This window comes from Acinonyx jubatus, chromosome A2 (assembly GCF_027475565.1).
Source record: "Acinonyx jubatus isolate Ajub_Pintada_27869175 chromosome A2, VMU_Ajub_asm_v1.0, whole genome shotgun sequence".
Classification (NCBI taxonomy): Eukaryota; Metazoa; Chordata; class Mammalia; order Carnivora; family Felidae; genus Acinonyx; species Acinonyx jubatus.
Genome location: NC_069383.1, coordinates 140,641,080 through 140,657,618, shown reverse-complemented (window position 1 = coordinate 140,657,618; position 16,539 = coordinate 140,641,080). Strand labels below are relative to the sequence as shown.

At 38.1% G+C, this 16,539-nt stretch overlaps 1 protein-coding gene across 7 annotated transcripts in view; it reads right to left on the bottom strand.

The window, feature by feature from the left end:
- The window catches only part of DNAH12 (dynein axonemal heavy chain 12), a 210,157-nt gene that overhangs the window by 76,401 nt on the left and 117,217 nt on the right, over window positions 1–16,539 (bottom strand). For all 7 annotated transcript variants that reach the window (XR_008297110.1, XM_053219197.1, XM_053219193.1 and 4 more), the window contains 2 exons: window positions 9,931–10,092; window positions 3,550–3,744 (listed from right to left, as the gene is read on the bottom strand). Coding sequence is in view for 6 of the 7 variants with exons in the window: in XM_053219197.1 (XP_053075172.1) it covers window positions 3,550–3,744; window positions 9,931–10,092 (357 nt within the window). In the remaining variant the exon portion in view is untranslated. The remainder of the gene's footprint in view (window positions 1–3,549; window positions 3,745–9,930; window positions 10,093–16,539) is intronic.

The window sequence follows — 16,539 nt, the reverse complement described above, 5'->3', positions numbered from 1 at the left end:
CTGGGGATAAGATTTGTTGTTTAAATGGTCAGCATAAATCCATATTTTAGACAGCCTTCTTAAATATGTTCTAACCAATATCTTGTCAGATCTTGTTAAGTAGTCACTGCTTTTGCCTCAAGATGTGGCTGACACAGAGCTCAAGCTAGCTCATGCTGGTTTATGCCATTTTCTTAAATCCATTTAGATCTTCATTATATTACATCTTCAATTTTCAGTTTATCACAGGGATCCCTCAGGGCACCTTACATACTATCTATGACATATGGTCATCTGACATACAAACTGAGTAGGAGTAGACTGTTAATCCATATAAAATATTTCATACAAAAATGAATGAATATTCCAGTAATTCCTTCCCTTATCATCTGAATTTCTTTGGTACCCCTGGTAAGTACACATGCTACTTTGAGACTAAAGATCTAGCCAGGGCTCCTGGGTGCCTCAGTTGGTTAAGCGTCTGCCTCTTGATTTTTGGCTCAGGCCATGATCTCATGCTTTGTGAGTTCGAGCCTCTGTTTGGGATTCTCTCTCCCCCTCTCTCTCTGTTCCTTCCCCCCACTTGTGTGCTCTCTCTCAAAATAAATATATATAAAAAAAAAGATCTAGCCAAAAATTCAATGCTGTCCTGAGCTATGGGACACATAGTGGTTTATACTCACTTCCTGAACTTCACAGACCCCGGCCCCAGACAACGCCATTAGCATCATTGTGACACAGATCCTCTATCCCCCACTGTTTCACTGCAAAACCTTTATTCCTCTGTTACCCACCTAAATTCCCTTATCTATTTGCAACTCCCAGCTCCCTCTTTTAAAAAAATTTTCTCAACAGCTATGAATCGCTTATAATAGAATACAAAGTCTATGGTTATGACAAAGATATTCAGAAGTAGCCAACTATCCTTATAAGATTTCACGAAAGAAAAATTTATGGTTGGACAGAGTTGGGTTGGTTTTTGGCTGCTTAATAGATATAATATTAAGATACAGTTTACATAAATCAAATTGTTTCACACAACTTTTATTATTGTGTAAACACTAAAATATCCACTAGCTGAACATATGTACAGTCCTCAAAAGGGAAAAACTAGTTGGGGCGCCTGGGTGGCTCAGTCAGTTAAGCATCCAACTTTGGCTCAGGTCATGAATGATCTCCTGGACTGTGGGTTCAAGCCCCGCATTGGGCTCTGTGCTGACATCTCAGAGCCTGGAGCCTGCTTTGGATTCTGTGTCTTTCTCTCTTTCTGCCCCTCCCCCACTTGTGCTCTGTCTCTCAAAACTGAATAAACATTAAAAAATATTTTAAAAAACAAGGCAGAACTAGTTTTGCAACTGATAAATAGGTAAAAGAGAATAAAACAAATTAGCACCAGAAATTTATTTTTAATTTATTTTAATGTTTACTTATTTTTGAGAGAGAGAGAGAGAGAGAGACAGAGACAGAGCACGAGTGGGGGAGGGGCAGAGAGAGGGAGACACAATCTGAGTCAGGCTCCGGGCTCTGAGCTGCCAGCACAGAGCCCAACACAGGGCTGGAACCCACAGACCCTGAGATCATGACCTGAGTCGAAGTTGGACACTCAACCAACTGAACCACCCACATGCCCAAAGAAACTTATTTTTTTTTAATTTTTTTAATGTTTTATTTCTTTTTAAGACAGAGAGACAGAGCACGAGTGGGGAGGGGCAGAGAGAGAGGGAGACACAGCATGTGAAGCAGGCTCCAGGCTCTGAACTGTCAGCACAGAGCCCAACGCGGGGCTTGAACTCATGAACTGTGAGATCATGACCTGAGCCAAAGCTGGACGCTTAACCAACTGAGCAACTCAGGCGCCCCCAAAGAAATTTATTTTTAAAAGAAATTGTCCAGGATACCTGGTGGCTCAGTTGGTTGAGTGTCCAACTTCAGCTCAGGTCATGATCTTGCAGCTGATGAGTTCAAGCCCCACATCGGGCTCTGTGCTGACAGCTCAGAGCCTGGAGCCTGCTTCACATTCTGTGTCTCCCTCTCTTTCTGTCCCTCCTCTGCTCATGCTCTGTCTCAAAAATAAATATAAACATTAAAAATTAATTAATTAATTAAATAAAATAAATTATCCAGACTAAAATATCTATAGTCCACATTCTTTTGGACATAAATCAATTAAATAGAAGATACCATGAGCTACTATTTTTTTTTAACATAATTTATTGTCAAGCTGGTTTCCATACAACACCCAGTGCATGAGCTACTATTCTCAAGAGTATAAGTACTTTATGGTCTTACACAGGCAGTGACAACCTGCCTTAAGGTTAAGTGAAGTGGCAGCCTTCATCATTTGCTGCTGGCTTGACTGAAATGTCCACTCAGTTGGTCTTCCTGTCTCTTGTTTTGCCCTATTCCAAACCATCCCATATAGCCTCCAAGTATTTGGATTTTTTCCTCTAAATATGTTAGCTAAATATATGTTAATGCCCCCACAATGTCTTTGGTGCAAAACCAAATTCCTAGGCACATTCACAAATTCCATATGACTTGGCACCAACTCAAAGCTCCAGCTTAACTCCTGCTATCCTCAGTGCCAGTCACCTGTACCAAACTATATGCATTTGCCCAAATGAGACATGCCCGCCTCACTGTTCTCCCTTTGCACTTACTATACCCTTGTGATGGTTAGTTTTAAGTGTCAATTTTACTATGGGCCACCAGGTGCCCAGATATCTGGTCAAACATTACACTGGATATTTCTATGAAGTGTGCTTTAGGAGGAGTTTAATATTCAAATTAATAGACTAAGTAAAGCAGACTACCCTCCCTCATGTGAATGGGTCTCATCTAATCAATTGAAGGTCTGAAGAGAATAAAAATACTGAACATTCCTACACCCCCCAGAATAAGGGAAACTCCTTCTGCCTGACTGCCTTCAGTTTTTTCCTGCCTTTGGACTCCAATGGAAACATTGGGTCTTCCTGGGTCTCAAGCCTTCTGGCCTTCAGACTGGAACTTACACCATTAGTTCTCTTGGGTCTCCAGCTTGCTTGCTGCAGATGTTTGTACTTGTCAGCCTCCATAATCATGTGAGCCAGTTACTTGTAATAAATACATGTATAGATAGATATAGATATCAATATCAACAGATATAGATCTACCTATATATCTTTTTAGACATATATATGTGTGTGTGCGTGTATGTGTGTGTGTGTGTGTGTAATACATTCTCTTGGTTACTAATACACTCCTCCTCTATGTATTTCATTTTCATAGTTTAGAGATTCACTGTCTTAATAAGTACATCTTTTCCACACCAAGGTTATAGCTCTTTTATATGATTGTGATGACTCCTTTACCAACTGCCTTTTCTATCTTCCAGTCTAGAATGTGAGCTCCTTGTGGGGATCATGTAGACTTATCAGTCCCTGGCACGGCACTATGCCTGTCATTAGAGCAAGCAATCAAGAAACAAACATGTGCTGAATGTGCATCAATAGAGCTTGAGTAAGATTTCAGAAAAATTCTAAAAGATTTAGTTGCCCATTCCCCCCACCCCTCTGCCCCCAAATTACAAACCTGAAACCAGTCAATGGTACAGCAATTGATGAGGGATGGGAACTGTCTCAAGCGATTCCGAAAAGCATCTCCAATGGGGCTAAAGGCCACTACAACATGAAGATTATCTTTGCAGCGATTCACAAAGAATGCAAACAGGGCCAAGGGACTGAGTTCATAGTGTTTACTGCCAGCCTGAGCTACAGGACGAACACCCTAGGGAAATAAAAACCTTGTAAACAAAACCAGACAATCTGATAATGAGATTAATAACTACCGGAATGTTAAGAATTTTTACTATTCCCCTTGTAAATATCTTTAAAGTTTTTATATCAATAAAGTGACTTTGATATAGTTTGTACTTCTTCCAACTCCATAATTCTATAATTTGAAAATAAATATCTGTCAAGAATTTAACTTATAAAGGTACTCACAAAAAGTTCACCATGATATATGTATAGGACTATAATTCAACGTTGCTTCTAAGAGGAAAAACCTAAACAACCGAAGTGTCCAGTTAAAAACATTATAGAGCATTCATAGGTTGTAAATTTTATACAACTGTTAAATGAAGTGCATTGATGAATGTGCTATGGCAAGATCAGCAAGATAAAATAAGTGAAAAGAAAACAAGTTATGCAACAGTGTGTAATATGATCTTTGTTAAAAGAATACATAGGTACATGTGTGAGTACATACACACCCATTTATGAAAGTAATCACAGAAACTATTAACAGTAGTCACTTTTGGTGAGATGGACTTAAGGGGGAGTATGAGAAGAAAGCTTTCACTTTTTGTTTTGGACTTTTTTTTGGTTTGTATCATTCTTTTTTTTCATTCTGGACATTTTTATGCTATTTGAACTCTAACTTTATTCTTACAACATTGTTATATTTAAAAAATGTTAATAGGGTTGTCTGATAATGAGATTATGGGGGACTTTTAACTTTCTTTATCTCTACACGACTTTGGGCATCATGGTTCCAAAACCAAACTTCTTGAATTCAGGTCACAGCCTGCAGTTTATTACCTATGTGACCTTCGGGCAGGTTATTTAACCTCTCTGTAACCTAATTTCCTCATCTGTAAAATGGGCAAAAGAGTACCTATATCAGAGGGTTGTTGAAGGATCAATTGAGTTATTACACATGAACACATGCAATAGTTCTTGCTGCATAGTTAAGTGACTGTTAGCTTTTACTTCATATCCTGCCTTTCTCCTTGTTCAGAGCACAAAAAAATTTCATAGTCAATAAATTATCTTATAAATAGATTTTTAAAAATGTTTTGATAGCAGATATAAGGAATGGTCACAATGATCATATAAGTTCTGTTGCTACTGCAAGGAATTGATTTCTCAAAGAATTCTCTATTGTAGATATGTTCTGCTTTATGGGATATCTATCTTCATGGAAAATTATAAATTGACTCTGTATATACATTATGAGAGTAATTCTCAAATTATGATTATTATGATCAGTGTTAGTCTACGAAATTATGTTCAGGTGGTCTACCTGCATTAAGTCTGAGTTAATACTCGAGATGCAAATAGAGAAAGGTAATATATGGTTGTAACTGCAGAACAAAAGTTTGCGAAAAGAGCTAGGATGGTAATTTAAGTATGGGGGTTATTTACATAGAAATAATGGTTAATGCTTCTAGGTAGGTAAGCTGTCTGTAGGAGAATAGTCCCCCCCCCACCCCCTCCCCACACACATATATTTTGTGAACAGGACTGATTCAGGGGTGTAAGAAAATGAGCAGCTACTGAAAAAATTAGATAAATGGAGTAAAATTTCACAACAGTCAAGGGAAAGTAGAATTGAAACTTATGTTCACACAAAAACCTGCACACAAAGGTTTATAGCAGCTTCATTCATAATTGCCCAAACGTGGAAGCAACCAAGATGTCCTCCAATAGGTAAACGGATAAATAAACTGTGATACTTTCAATCAATGGAATACCATTCAGTGATAAAAAATAAATGAGCTATCAAGCCATAAAAAGATATGGAAGAACCTTAAATGCAGACTGTTAACTGAAAGAAGCCAATGTAAAAAAGCTACATACTGTATGATTCCAACTACATAACATTCTGGAAAAGCTAAAATTATGGAGACCATAAAAAAGAGCAGAGGTTGGTAGGGGTTCAGGGGAGGAAGAGAGACATAAATAGGTGGAACTCATTGCATTTTTATGTCAGGGAACCTATTCTGTATGACACTTAATGGTGAATACACATCAATATTCATTTGTCAAAACCCATAGAATGTACAACACAAAGAGTGAACCTCAGTGTAAACTAAAGAAGAGATCTCACGGTTTGTGAGATCAAGCCCTGTGTCAGGCTCTATCAGAACATGGAGACTGCTTGGGAGTCTCTCTCTCCCTCTCTCTCTTTGCCCAACCCCTACGTGTGCTCTCTCTAAGTATATAAAAATAAAAACTTAAGAGAATAATGAATTACATCAAATATGAATGAGAATTGTAAAAAGGAAATGAGAAAATATCACTAAATGTGGCGAATAAGAAGTCCCTGTTTTGGGGCACCTGGGTGACAGAGTCCATTAAGAGTCTGAATCTTGATCTCGGCTCAGGTCATAATCTCACTGTTCATGCGTTCAAACCCCACACTGGGCTCTGTGCTGATGGCACGGAGCCTATTTGGGATCCTGTCTCTCCTTCTCTCTGCCCCTCCCCTGCTTGTGCTTGCTCTCTCTCTCAAAATAAACAAACTTAAAAAAATTTTTTTAAGAAGTCACTGTTTTATTCAGGAAGACACTGAAATAATTTAATTCTGCAAGGAAGGCAAATAGAACAGTGGAAAAAATAGTCTGGAAAGGAGGTCTGAGGCTGGAACTCTATTGCTGAAGTCAGAGACATGTGCTGAGTACTATAAAAGGTATTCTCTAAGCAGGGTCAAGTCCAAGCCATACAGGCCAGTTATCAGAAGTGAGGTTTAAACTAAAATCTTTGTCAGAGGGATAAAGTAAGCAGAGCCTAAGATGTAGTCTTCAAAGGGGGATGTACAGGATAGTACAGAGTATAGAAAGAAATTATAGAACTTCTTTCATATTACCTTTTCAACTTTTTCTAATAAGTTTATTTATTTTGAGAGTGTGTGTGTGTGTGTGTGTGTGTGTGTTCATGTGCATGCACACATGCGCTCAAGTGAGTGGGAGAGGGGCAGAGAGAGAGGGAGAGAGAGAGTCCCAAGCAGGCTCCACACTGTCAGTGCAGACCCCAACATGGGGCTCAAACTCATGAACCATGAGGTCATGAACTGAGCCAAAACCAAGAGTCAGACACTTAACTGAATGAACCACCCAGGTGCCCCTTACCTTTTCTATTTTAAAAGGTCAGCATAAAGCAAAGAGAAACAGGGATGTATTTCAGTACTCTTGAATTCTAACTATGGCTACTTCTTTGTGGATAAATTGATATGATGTTCCTAGACTTGGAATGTGAAGGAAAGAAGTTCTTGAGGTCACTGCTGGATCATACCACAAAAAAATACTGAAGCAGCAATTCTTATTAAAATAACACCAGCATTCTTCACAGAGCTAGAACAAACAATCCTAAAATTTGTATGGAACCTGAAAAGACCCCAAATACCCAAAGCAATCCTGAAAAAGAAAACCAAAGCAGGAGGCATCACAATTCTGGACTTCAAGCTGTATTACAAAGCTGTAATCATCAAGACAGTATGGTTTTGCCACAAGAACAGACACTCATAAATGGAACAGAATAGAGAACCCAGAAACGGACCCAAAAAAGTATGGGCAACTAATCTTTGACAACGCAGGAAAGAATATCCAATGGAAAAAAGATAGCCTCTCCAGTAAATGGTGCTGGGAAAACTGGACAGCGACATGCAGAAGAATGAACCTGGACCACTTTCTTACACCATACACAAAAATAAACTCAAAATGGATGAAAGACCTCAATGTAAGACAGGAAGCATCAAAATCTTAAAGGAGGAAACAGGCAGCAACCTCTTTGACCTTGGCCACAGGAACTTTTTACTCAACATGTCTCTGGAGGCAAGGGAAACAAAAGCAAAAATGAACTACTGGGACCTCATCAAGATAAAAAGCTTCTGCACAGTGAAGGAAATAATTATCAAAACTAAAAGGCAACCGACAGAATGGGAGAAGATATTTGCAAATAACAATATCAGATAAAGGGTTAATATCCAAAATCTATAAAGAACTTCTCAAACTTACCACCCCAAAAGCAAATAATCCAGTGAAGAAATGGGCAAAAGACATGAATAGACACTTTTCCAAAGAAGACATCCAGATGGCTAATAGACACAAGAAAAGATGCTCAAGATCACTCATCATCAGGGAAATACAAATCAAAACCACGAGATACCACCTCACACCTGTCAGAATGGCTAAAATTAACAAACTCAGGCAACAACAGATGTTGGCAAGGATGCGGAGAATGAGGAACCCTTTTGCACTGCTGGTCAGGGAATGCAAACTGGTGCAGCCACTCTGGAAAACAATATGGAGGTTCCTCAAAAAATTAAAAATAGAACTACTGTATGACCCAGAAATTGCACTACTAGGTACTTATCCAAGGGATACAGATACGCTGTTTCAAAGGGGCACATGCACCCCAATGTTTATAGCAGCACTATCAACAATAGCCCAAGTATGGAAAGAGCCCAAATGTCCATCGGCTTATGAATGGATAAAGAAGATGTGGTACACACACACGTAAACACACACACACACACACACACACACACACACACACACACACACACTGGAATATTACTCAGCAATCAAAAAGAATGAAATCTTGCCATTTGTAACAATGTAGATGAAACTAGAGTGTATTATGCTAAGTGAAATTAGTCAGCCAGAGAAAGACAAATATCATATGACTTCACTCATATGTGGAATTTAAGATACAAAACAGATGAACGTAAGGGAAAGGAAGCAAAAATAATATAAAAAGAGAGGGAGACAAATCCTAAGAGACTCTTAAATACAGAGAACAAACTGAGGGTTGCTGGTGGGTGCTGGGTGGGGGAAAGGGCTAAAGGAGTAAGGGCATTTAGGAGGACACTTGTTGGGATTAGCACTGGGTGTTATATGTAAGTGATGAATCACTAAAATCTATTCCTGAAATTATTATCACACCATATGTTAAATAATTTGGATTTAAATTTCAAAAAATATTAAACCAATCTTGAAAAAATAAAGGTTTCTCATTTTTGTTTATCTTTTCAAAAAAAATGAAAGGTTTATCAATTTTATTTATCTTTTCAAACAAAATACTGAAGCAATGGAAAAGTTTTGTAGCAACATGACAAGATGAAAAAATAAATAGCTAAAGTGAACAGGAAAGTTTAGCAAAGCTTAGGAATACCCACTCCCCAGGGGTGGCTATTTCTTGGATGAGAGTAAAGGGATGAATTTATCCTATGAATTAGGAAAGTCACTATTTTTTCATCAGTCTTGGCCACATCCTTGACATTACCCAGATGAAAGAGAGAACTTGGGATCTTTTCTTTACTCCTTTTCTCCTTCCCCACCCCAGGCCACAGACTGGTAAGATACCATTCCTGAGGGTTTTCTAAGTACCTAATGCTCCATAAATGCTTCATTTCATTTGACCTTCAGACCTCACAACAACCCTATGTAGGAGGAACTATCATGTATATACATTAGTTCTATCCCATACAAGAGAAATGCAGGTGCTTCAACTACTAGGGTGAATCCATTTTACTACAGATGTTATCTCTGGAAACTGAAATGAAGCATCCAGCTATGAGTGATATATTCTATGGGTAAAAGTAGTTATAGCAACCAGAAAGAAAAAGCACTAGTAGAGATCTTGTGTAGGAAGATATTAGAAATGGGGGTAGAAGGAGAGGACATCAAACGTATTGGCATTTCACAACTATCTTTTTTTGTCAATTAAATCACAAGGCACGATTTTCACATGTCAGAATTGTTGAGACAAGTAGGTTTACTAAAACTAATTTAGTACTTTAGTACTTGTCTTTACTAATTTTTAAAAAATTTGTTAACCAGTGGTAAACCATAACAGCTATTCAAGCAGTGTTTCAAAGTTCTATTTTTTCTTATCTTTGCAACCTTAAGATGTGATTTAAAATGTCTAATCACTCATAAGACATACTAAATAAAAGAGATGAAATTGCCATCATTAGGAAAAAATGAATTATAAAAATTCGATCTCATAACTATGGTAGAAGCCATTTGAAGTTTACCAAAAAAAAGATATATTAAAATAGTATACTTTAAATTTTTTAATTACAAAAATCCTATTCACAAGCTGTACTTATCCTGAAGAGCAGAGAAAAAGTTGCTAGACAAGAACATTTCTGTGCTGGGAGTGGCACTCCCTAAAAAGCATTTACCTCCATCACTTCCTGTTTTTCATCTGCAGCAAAAATATTAGGTACTTCTCCAGTATTGAGCATACTGTCAATATCCTCTAGAAAAGCTTCCTCTTTAATCTGAGTGTCCGTGATTAGAAAGACTGTCTTCTGGCCCTTCATGCCCACGTCCCTTAATAGAACCTTAAAATAAAAATACACTTGTAAGCAGAATGTGGTACACATCTGTTGTTTTTGCTTTCCCTTCCTTTCCCTTCTTTTGAGAATGAGATCTCAATTTTAGAGTGGTACCTCTTTCCACTTCTGATGGGGCTATTTTTCAGGGTCTCCAATTTTCCCATCCCCTGAGTAGGAAACCCCAACTAGTCAGAGTTTCCTGAGCCTTTAGACATAGTTGTTGATTCAGAGGAGGGCACGATTTTAAGACAGCCCAATCAGATTCTTACTTCAGGGACTAAGATGGATTTGAAAACAGAAAGAATCTCTGTCATTCTGAGAGGGAAGATATAAAGACCAGTAATCTAAAACTGCTAGGGGCCAACAGTGTTGTCTCATGGAATGAGTCTGTTGGAGAAGGAACCAAATAGAGGAGAGCAGTGCCAGGAGATAGAGTAATTACTGAGTGCTTAATTTGAGCTCCTAAATTCAGCCATATCAATGCCCTATCTACCTCCGGACCCTTCTGTCATGTAAGCCAATTACTCCATATTTTGCTTAAGTTGGTTTTTTGTTTTGTGTTGTGTTGTCAATTGTAACCAAAGATTCCCAATTAATATAAAGATATGGACTCAGTGGCATAGTGGAGCAGACTTGTTTAGGATGCTAGAACTAATCGTTAAAATTTCAGAACTTGTGAGAAGATTTTTAGACACAGCATTAAAAATTAAATTATATAAGCTTATAATTATAATAACAAAGGTAACAAAACATAAATCTTATCATTTCTTATATTTACTACTATTTATCTTATGGAAATTATTTAAATTTATTGTTGTCTATACAGTAAAATACCATATAATGGTGCTCAAACACAGAACTCTTCCCAGCTCTGTTTTCAGTGACATCATCCATGCATGAGTTTCAATCATCCATGGTGGGAGTTTTTACACCACAGAAATTGTCAAATGCCAGAGGTTCTCCTGAACCCCCTGGAGAGTTGGTTGTTAAACATTTGCCAGTATTCTACTAGATATATTTCAGGTGAAAACAGCATTACTTCTCTGCAAATTTTTATTTATTTATTTATTTATTTATTTATAATTTTTATTTATTTTTGAGAGGGAGAGAGACAGAGTGTGAGTGGGTGAGGAACAGAGAGAGACAGACACAGAATCTGAAGCAGGCTCCAGGCTCTGAGCTGTCAGCACAGAGCCTGACATAGGGCTTGAACTCACAAACCGCGAGATCATGACCTGAGCCAAAGTCAGATGCTCAACCAACTGAGCCACCCAGGTACCCAAATGATTTTTACATTTTTTAATGTTTATTTATTTTATTTTTGAGAGATGAACATAGAATGTGAGAGGGGGAGGAGCAGAGAGAGGGAGACACATAATCTGAAACAGGCTCCAGGCTTTGAGCTACCAGCACAGAGCCCGATGTGGGGCTTAAACCCACAAACTGTGAGATCATGACCTGAGCTGAAGTCGGCCGCTTAACTGAGTGAGCCACCCAGGCACCCCCAGCAAATGATTTTTAAAATAAACTTCTATTTCTAGATTATATCTTTTAAATAAATCATATCACTTAAATAAATGCTGAATGTTAATATATACAAAATTATGCCTTTCCCATAAAAGTCATCCTCCAATATGGAAGTTGGTGTGTTCTTAGAAATACTTTTCTATCAACAAAACTAGTAAAGGTAGCTTTTAAATAAGTATTATATCTAATCATATCAAATTTGTTTTTAAAGAGCTTTTTCTTCAAGGCAGAAGGAATAGAGTTGAATTACTTTGAACATTCTGGCTTGTCTAGGGGCCACCTGAGGCACTGATTTCTGTCTCACCTGTCTTAGGGCACTTATGGGAACAGGGCTTAGTTTTGATATGAGGTTGGAGGCCACTGAAAACAGAGGCAAGTGCCCTTACAAAATGGAGCAGCAGAGACTCTGAAGTTCCACAGGAAGGTGCCAGGGAGAGCAAGAGATTAGGGGCAGTGGAATACAACAAAAACCAATACCAACAGATCATGAGAAGAAACAGGAAATTAAGATAGCCCAAGGCACCTGTATATACTAGAGTACACAAAAGCGCATGCACTACCCATAAAAAAGATGTACCCCCCCAAAAAAAAGTTCTGAGAAGTCCCAGATTTTCTAACATGGTGATTGGTGAAGATTCCACCCTGCAAGAAGCCAGTCTATAAAGACTGGGAAAGGTGGCAGTTTATCGACTGCTCAAAACTCAACAGATCACAAGACATACAAGGAAACAGGGAAACATGGCCCAATCAGAAACAAAAACAAAATAAACCCTAAAATAACAACAACAACAAAACAGATCTAAGAACTACATAACAAGAAACTCAAAATAACTTTTAAAGATGCTCAATAAGCTAATAGAGAATACAGATAGACAACTAAAGGAAGTCAGGAAAATGGTGCATGGACAAAATGGGAATGTCAAAACAAATATAAACTATTAAAAAATAACTTAGAAAGAGTCTTATGGGATACCACTAAGTGAGATGGTATACATACATAATGGGATACACATTATGGGAGCACGAAAAAGAAAAGACGGGGGGAAAAGGCAGATAACTTATTCAAAGAAGTTCTCAAATCTGAGGATAGAGGTGAACAAATGAGGTAGAAATAGAAATTCAAGAAGCTCAGGGACCCCTGGGAGGCTCAGTCGGTTAAGCAGCCAACTTTGGCTCAGGTTGTGATCTTGCAGTTCATGAGTTTGAGCCCCTCTTTGGACTCTGTGCTGACAGCTCAGAGCCTGGAGCCTGCTTCTGATTCTGTGTCTCCCTCTCTCTCTCTGCCCCTCTCCTGCTCATGCTCTCTCTCTCTCCCAAATAAATATTTTAAAAAATTTAAAAAAAATCAAGCAGTTCAACAAACTCCAACTAAAATAAACCCAAATAGACTCACACAATAAGACACATTATAATTGAACTGTTGAAAGTCACAAATAAAAAGGGAACCTTGAAAACAGCAAGAGAAAAACAATGCATCACACACAAGGGAGCTTCCATGATATTACCAGCATATTTGTTAGCAGAAACCTCGGCAAGAGGGGAGTAGGATAATATATTCAAAGTGCTGAAAGAAAAGAAAAATCTGTCCACCAAGAATACTGTATCTGGAAAAACTGTCCTTCAAAACTATAAAGAAATTAAGATCTTCTCAGATAAAAGCTGAGGAAATTCATTAACACTAGATGTGCCCTTCAAGAAATGCTAAAGGGAGGGGTGCCTGGGTGGTTCAGTCAGTTGAGTGTTTTACTCTTGGTTTTGGCTCAGGTCATGATCTCAGGGTCATGGGACTGAGCCCTGCATCAGGCTCCGTGCTGAGTGTGGAGCCTGCTTAAGATTCTCTCTCCCTCTGCCCCTCTGCCCCGCTCACACACACTCTCTCTAAAATAAAAATTTTTTAAAAATTTTTAAATTAAAACCTTCAAAAAAATTTTTTTAAATAAAGAAGTACTAAAGGGAGTCCTTCAAGTTGAAATGAAAGGATGCTAGGGACGCCTCGGTGGCTCAGTCTGGCAACTGACTCTTGATTTTGGCTCAGGTCATGATCTCATGGTTGTGGGATCGAGCCCTATGTCGGGCTCCACACTGAGCATGGAGCCTGCTTGGGACTCTCTCTCCCTCACTCTCTGTGCCTCTCCTGTTTGAGCACACCCATGTGCACGCACACGCTCTCTCTCTCTCTCTCAAACTAAATAAACATTAATAAACAGAAAGAAAGGATGCTAGACAGCAACACAAAGCCATATGAAAATATGAAGTTCTCCAGTAAACATATGGACAAATATAGAACTCTGTATTATTGTGATTTTAGTGTATAAATTCACTTTTAATTCCTGTATAGAGGGGCACTTGGGTGGCTCAGTCGGTTGAGCATCCAACTTCAGCTCCGGTCATGATCTCGCAGTCCGTGAGTTCAAGCCCTGCATCAGGCTCTGTGCTGACAGTTGGGAGCCTGGAGCCTGCTTCAAATTCTGTGTCTCCCTCTCTCTCTGCCCCTCCCCCACTCGTGCTCTTTCTCTCTGTGTCAAAAATAAATAAAAACATTAAAAAAATTAAAAAAAAATAATTCCTGTATAGAATCTAGAAGACAAAAGCACAAAAACCTTTATAAACCTTTATGTTAATGAGTACACAGTCTATAAAGACATAATTTGTGACATCAAAAACATAAAGGGGGGGCAGATGTAAAGGAGTAGGTTTTGTGTGTCCGTTTTGTAAAGGAGTAGTTTTTGTATGTGATTGCAGTTGTTACAAGTTTAAAATAGATTACTACTTTAGGATATCTTATGTAATCACAATAGTAACTCCCTCCCCCTCCCCAAAATCTAGTTTTGTGTATATTCTATAAATGAGAAGGGAGTCAAAGCATGTCACTACCAACAATCAACAAAACACAAAGGGAGGCAGTAAGAGAGCAAAGGAGGGACGAAAAAGGTACAAACATTCAGAAATGCCAAATACACATAGGGGAAGGGAAGGAAAAATAAGACTGAAACAGAGAGGGAGGCAAACCATAAGAGATTCTTAAAAACAGAGAACAAACTGAGGTTTGACGGGGGTAGGGAAAATGAGTGATGGGCATTGAGGAGGGCACTTGGTGGGATGAGCACTGGGTATTATATGTAAGTGATGAATCCCTGTATTCTCCTCCTGAAGCCAAGACTACACTGTGTGTTAATTAACTTGAGGAAAAAAAAAAAGCCAAATACAAACAAAACACCAACAGTAAATCCTTCCCTATTAGCAACGACTTCAAATGCAAATGGATTAAATTCCCCAATCAGAATATATAGTTTTGCAGAATGGATTTTAAAAACAGGACCCAATGATATGCTGCCTAGAAGAGACTCACTTTAGACCGAAGAGCACACCATTGGTTGAAAGTGAAATAATGGAAAAGATGTTCCATGAAAATGGTAACCAGAGGAGAGCAGGGCAGCTATACTAATACCAGACAAAATAGTAAAAAGTTGTTATAAGGGACAGGAAACATTACATAATAATCAAAGGATCAATTCATCAGGAAGATGTAACAATTATAAATATTTATGCACAAAACAGCAGAGCTACTAAGTATATGAAGCAGGGGTGCCTGGGTGGCTCAGCTGGTTAAGCATCTGACTCTTGGTTTCAGTTCAGGTCATGATCTCACGGTTCTTGGGTTTGAGCCCCTTGTCAAGCTCCACGATGTCAGTGCAGAGCCTGCTTGGGATTCTCTTTCTTTGCCCCTCCCCTGCTCGTGCTCTCTCTCTCTCTCAAAATAAATAAATAAACTTAATTTTTCTTCCCCTAAATATATGAAACAATGACAGAATTGAAGGGAGAAATAGCAACACAATAGGAGGAAACTTCAACGTTCACTTTTAATAAGGGCTAGAAGAACCAGACAAAATGTCAATAAGGAAAAGGAGTATTTGAACAATACTATAAACAAACTAGACCTGACAGACATATATAGAACACTCTACCCTAGAGCAGAATATACCTTCTTCTCTAATGCACATAGGACATTCTCCAGGACAGATCACATATTATGCCACAAACAAGTCTTAACAAATTTAAGAAAACTGATACCAAATCAAGTACCTGTTCTAATCACAATGGAATGAAACTATGAATCAACAGAAGGAAAACTGGAAAATCTGCAAATTCATGGCAATTAAACAACACACTATTAAACAATAGATCAAAGAAGAAATCACAAGGGAAATTAGAAAATTTCTTGAAACAAATGAAAATGAAAAGTCAACATACCAAAACTTAGGAAATGCAGCAAAAGCAGTGCTAAGAGGGAAGTTTATAGCTGCAAACACATCAAAACAGAAGAAAGATCTCAAGTCAACAGTCTAATTTTACATCTCATAGAACCTCAAAAATTGAATAAACCAAATCCAAAGCTAGCAGGAAAAAGGAAGCAATAAAGATTAGAGGTAAACAAAATAGGGGATTAAAAAAATCAGTAGGAAAAAAAATCAGTGGAACTTAGAGGGTTTTTTTTTAATCAACGAAATTAATAAAATCTAGCAAGATTAAGAAAAAAGAAAGAAGATTCAAATAACTAAAATTAGAAATGAAAGAGGGGACATTACAACCCATGCTACAAAAATTAAAAAGGATTATAAGAGGGAGCATGGATGGTTCTGTTGTTTGAGGGTCTGACTCTTGATTTTGGCTAAGGTCATGATCTCAGTGTCATAGGATCAAGCCTTGTGTCAGGCTCCATGCTGAGTGTGGAGCCTGCTTACGATTCTCTCTCTCCCTCTCTGCCCCTCTCCCCTGCTTGTGTGCACTCCTTTCACTCTAAAATTAAAAATTAAAAAACAATTAATTAATTAATTAATTAATTACTAGAGTAGAATACTATTAACAATTGTATGCCAACAAATTGTATAACCTAAAATAAATTCTCAAAAATGAATGAAGTGGGGC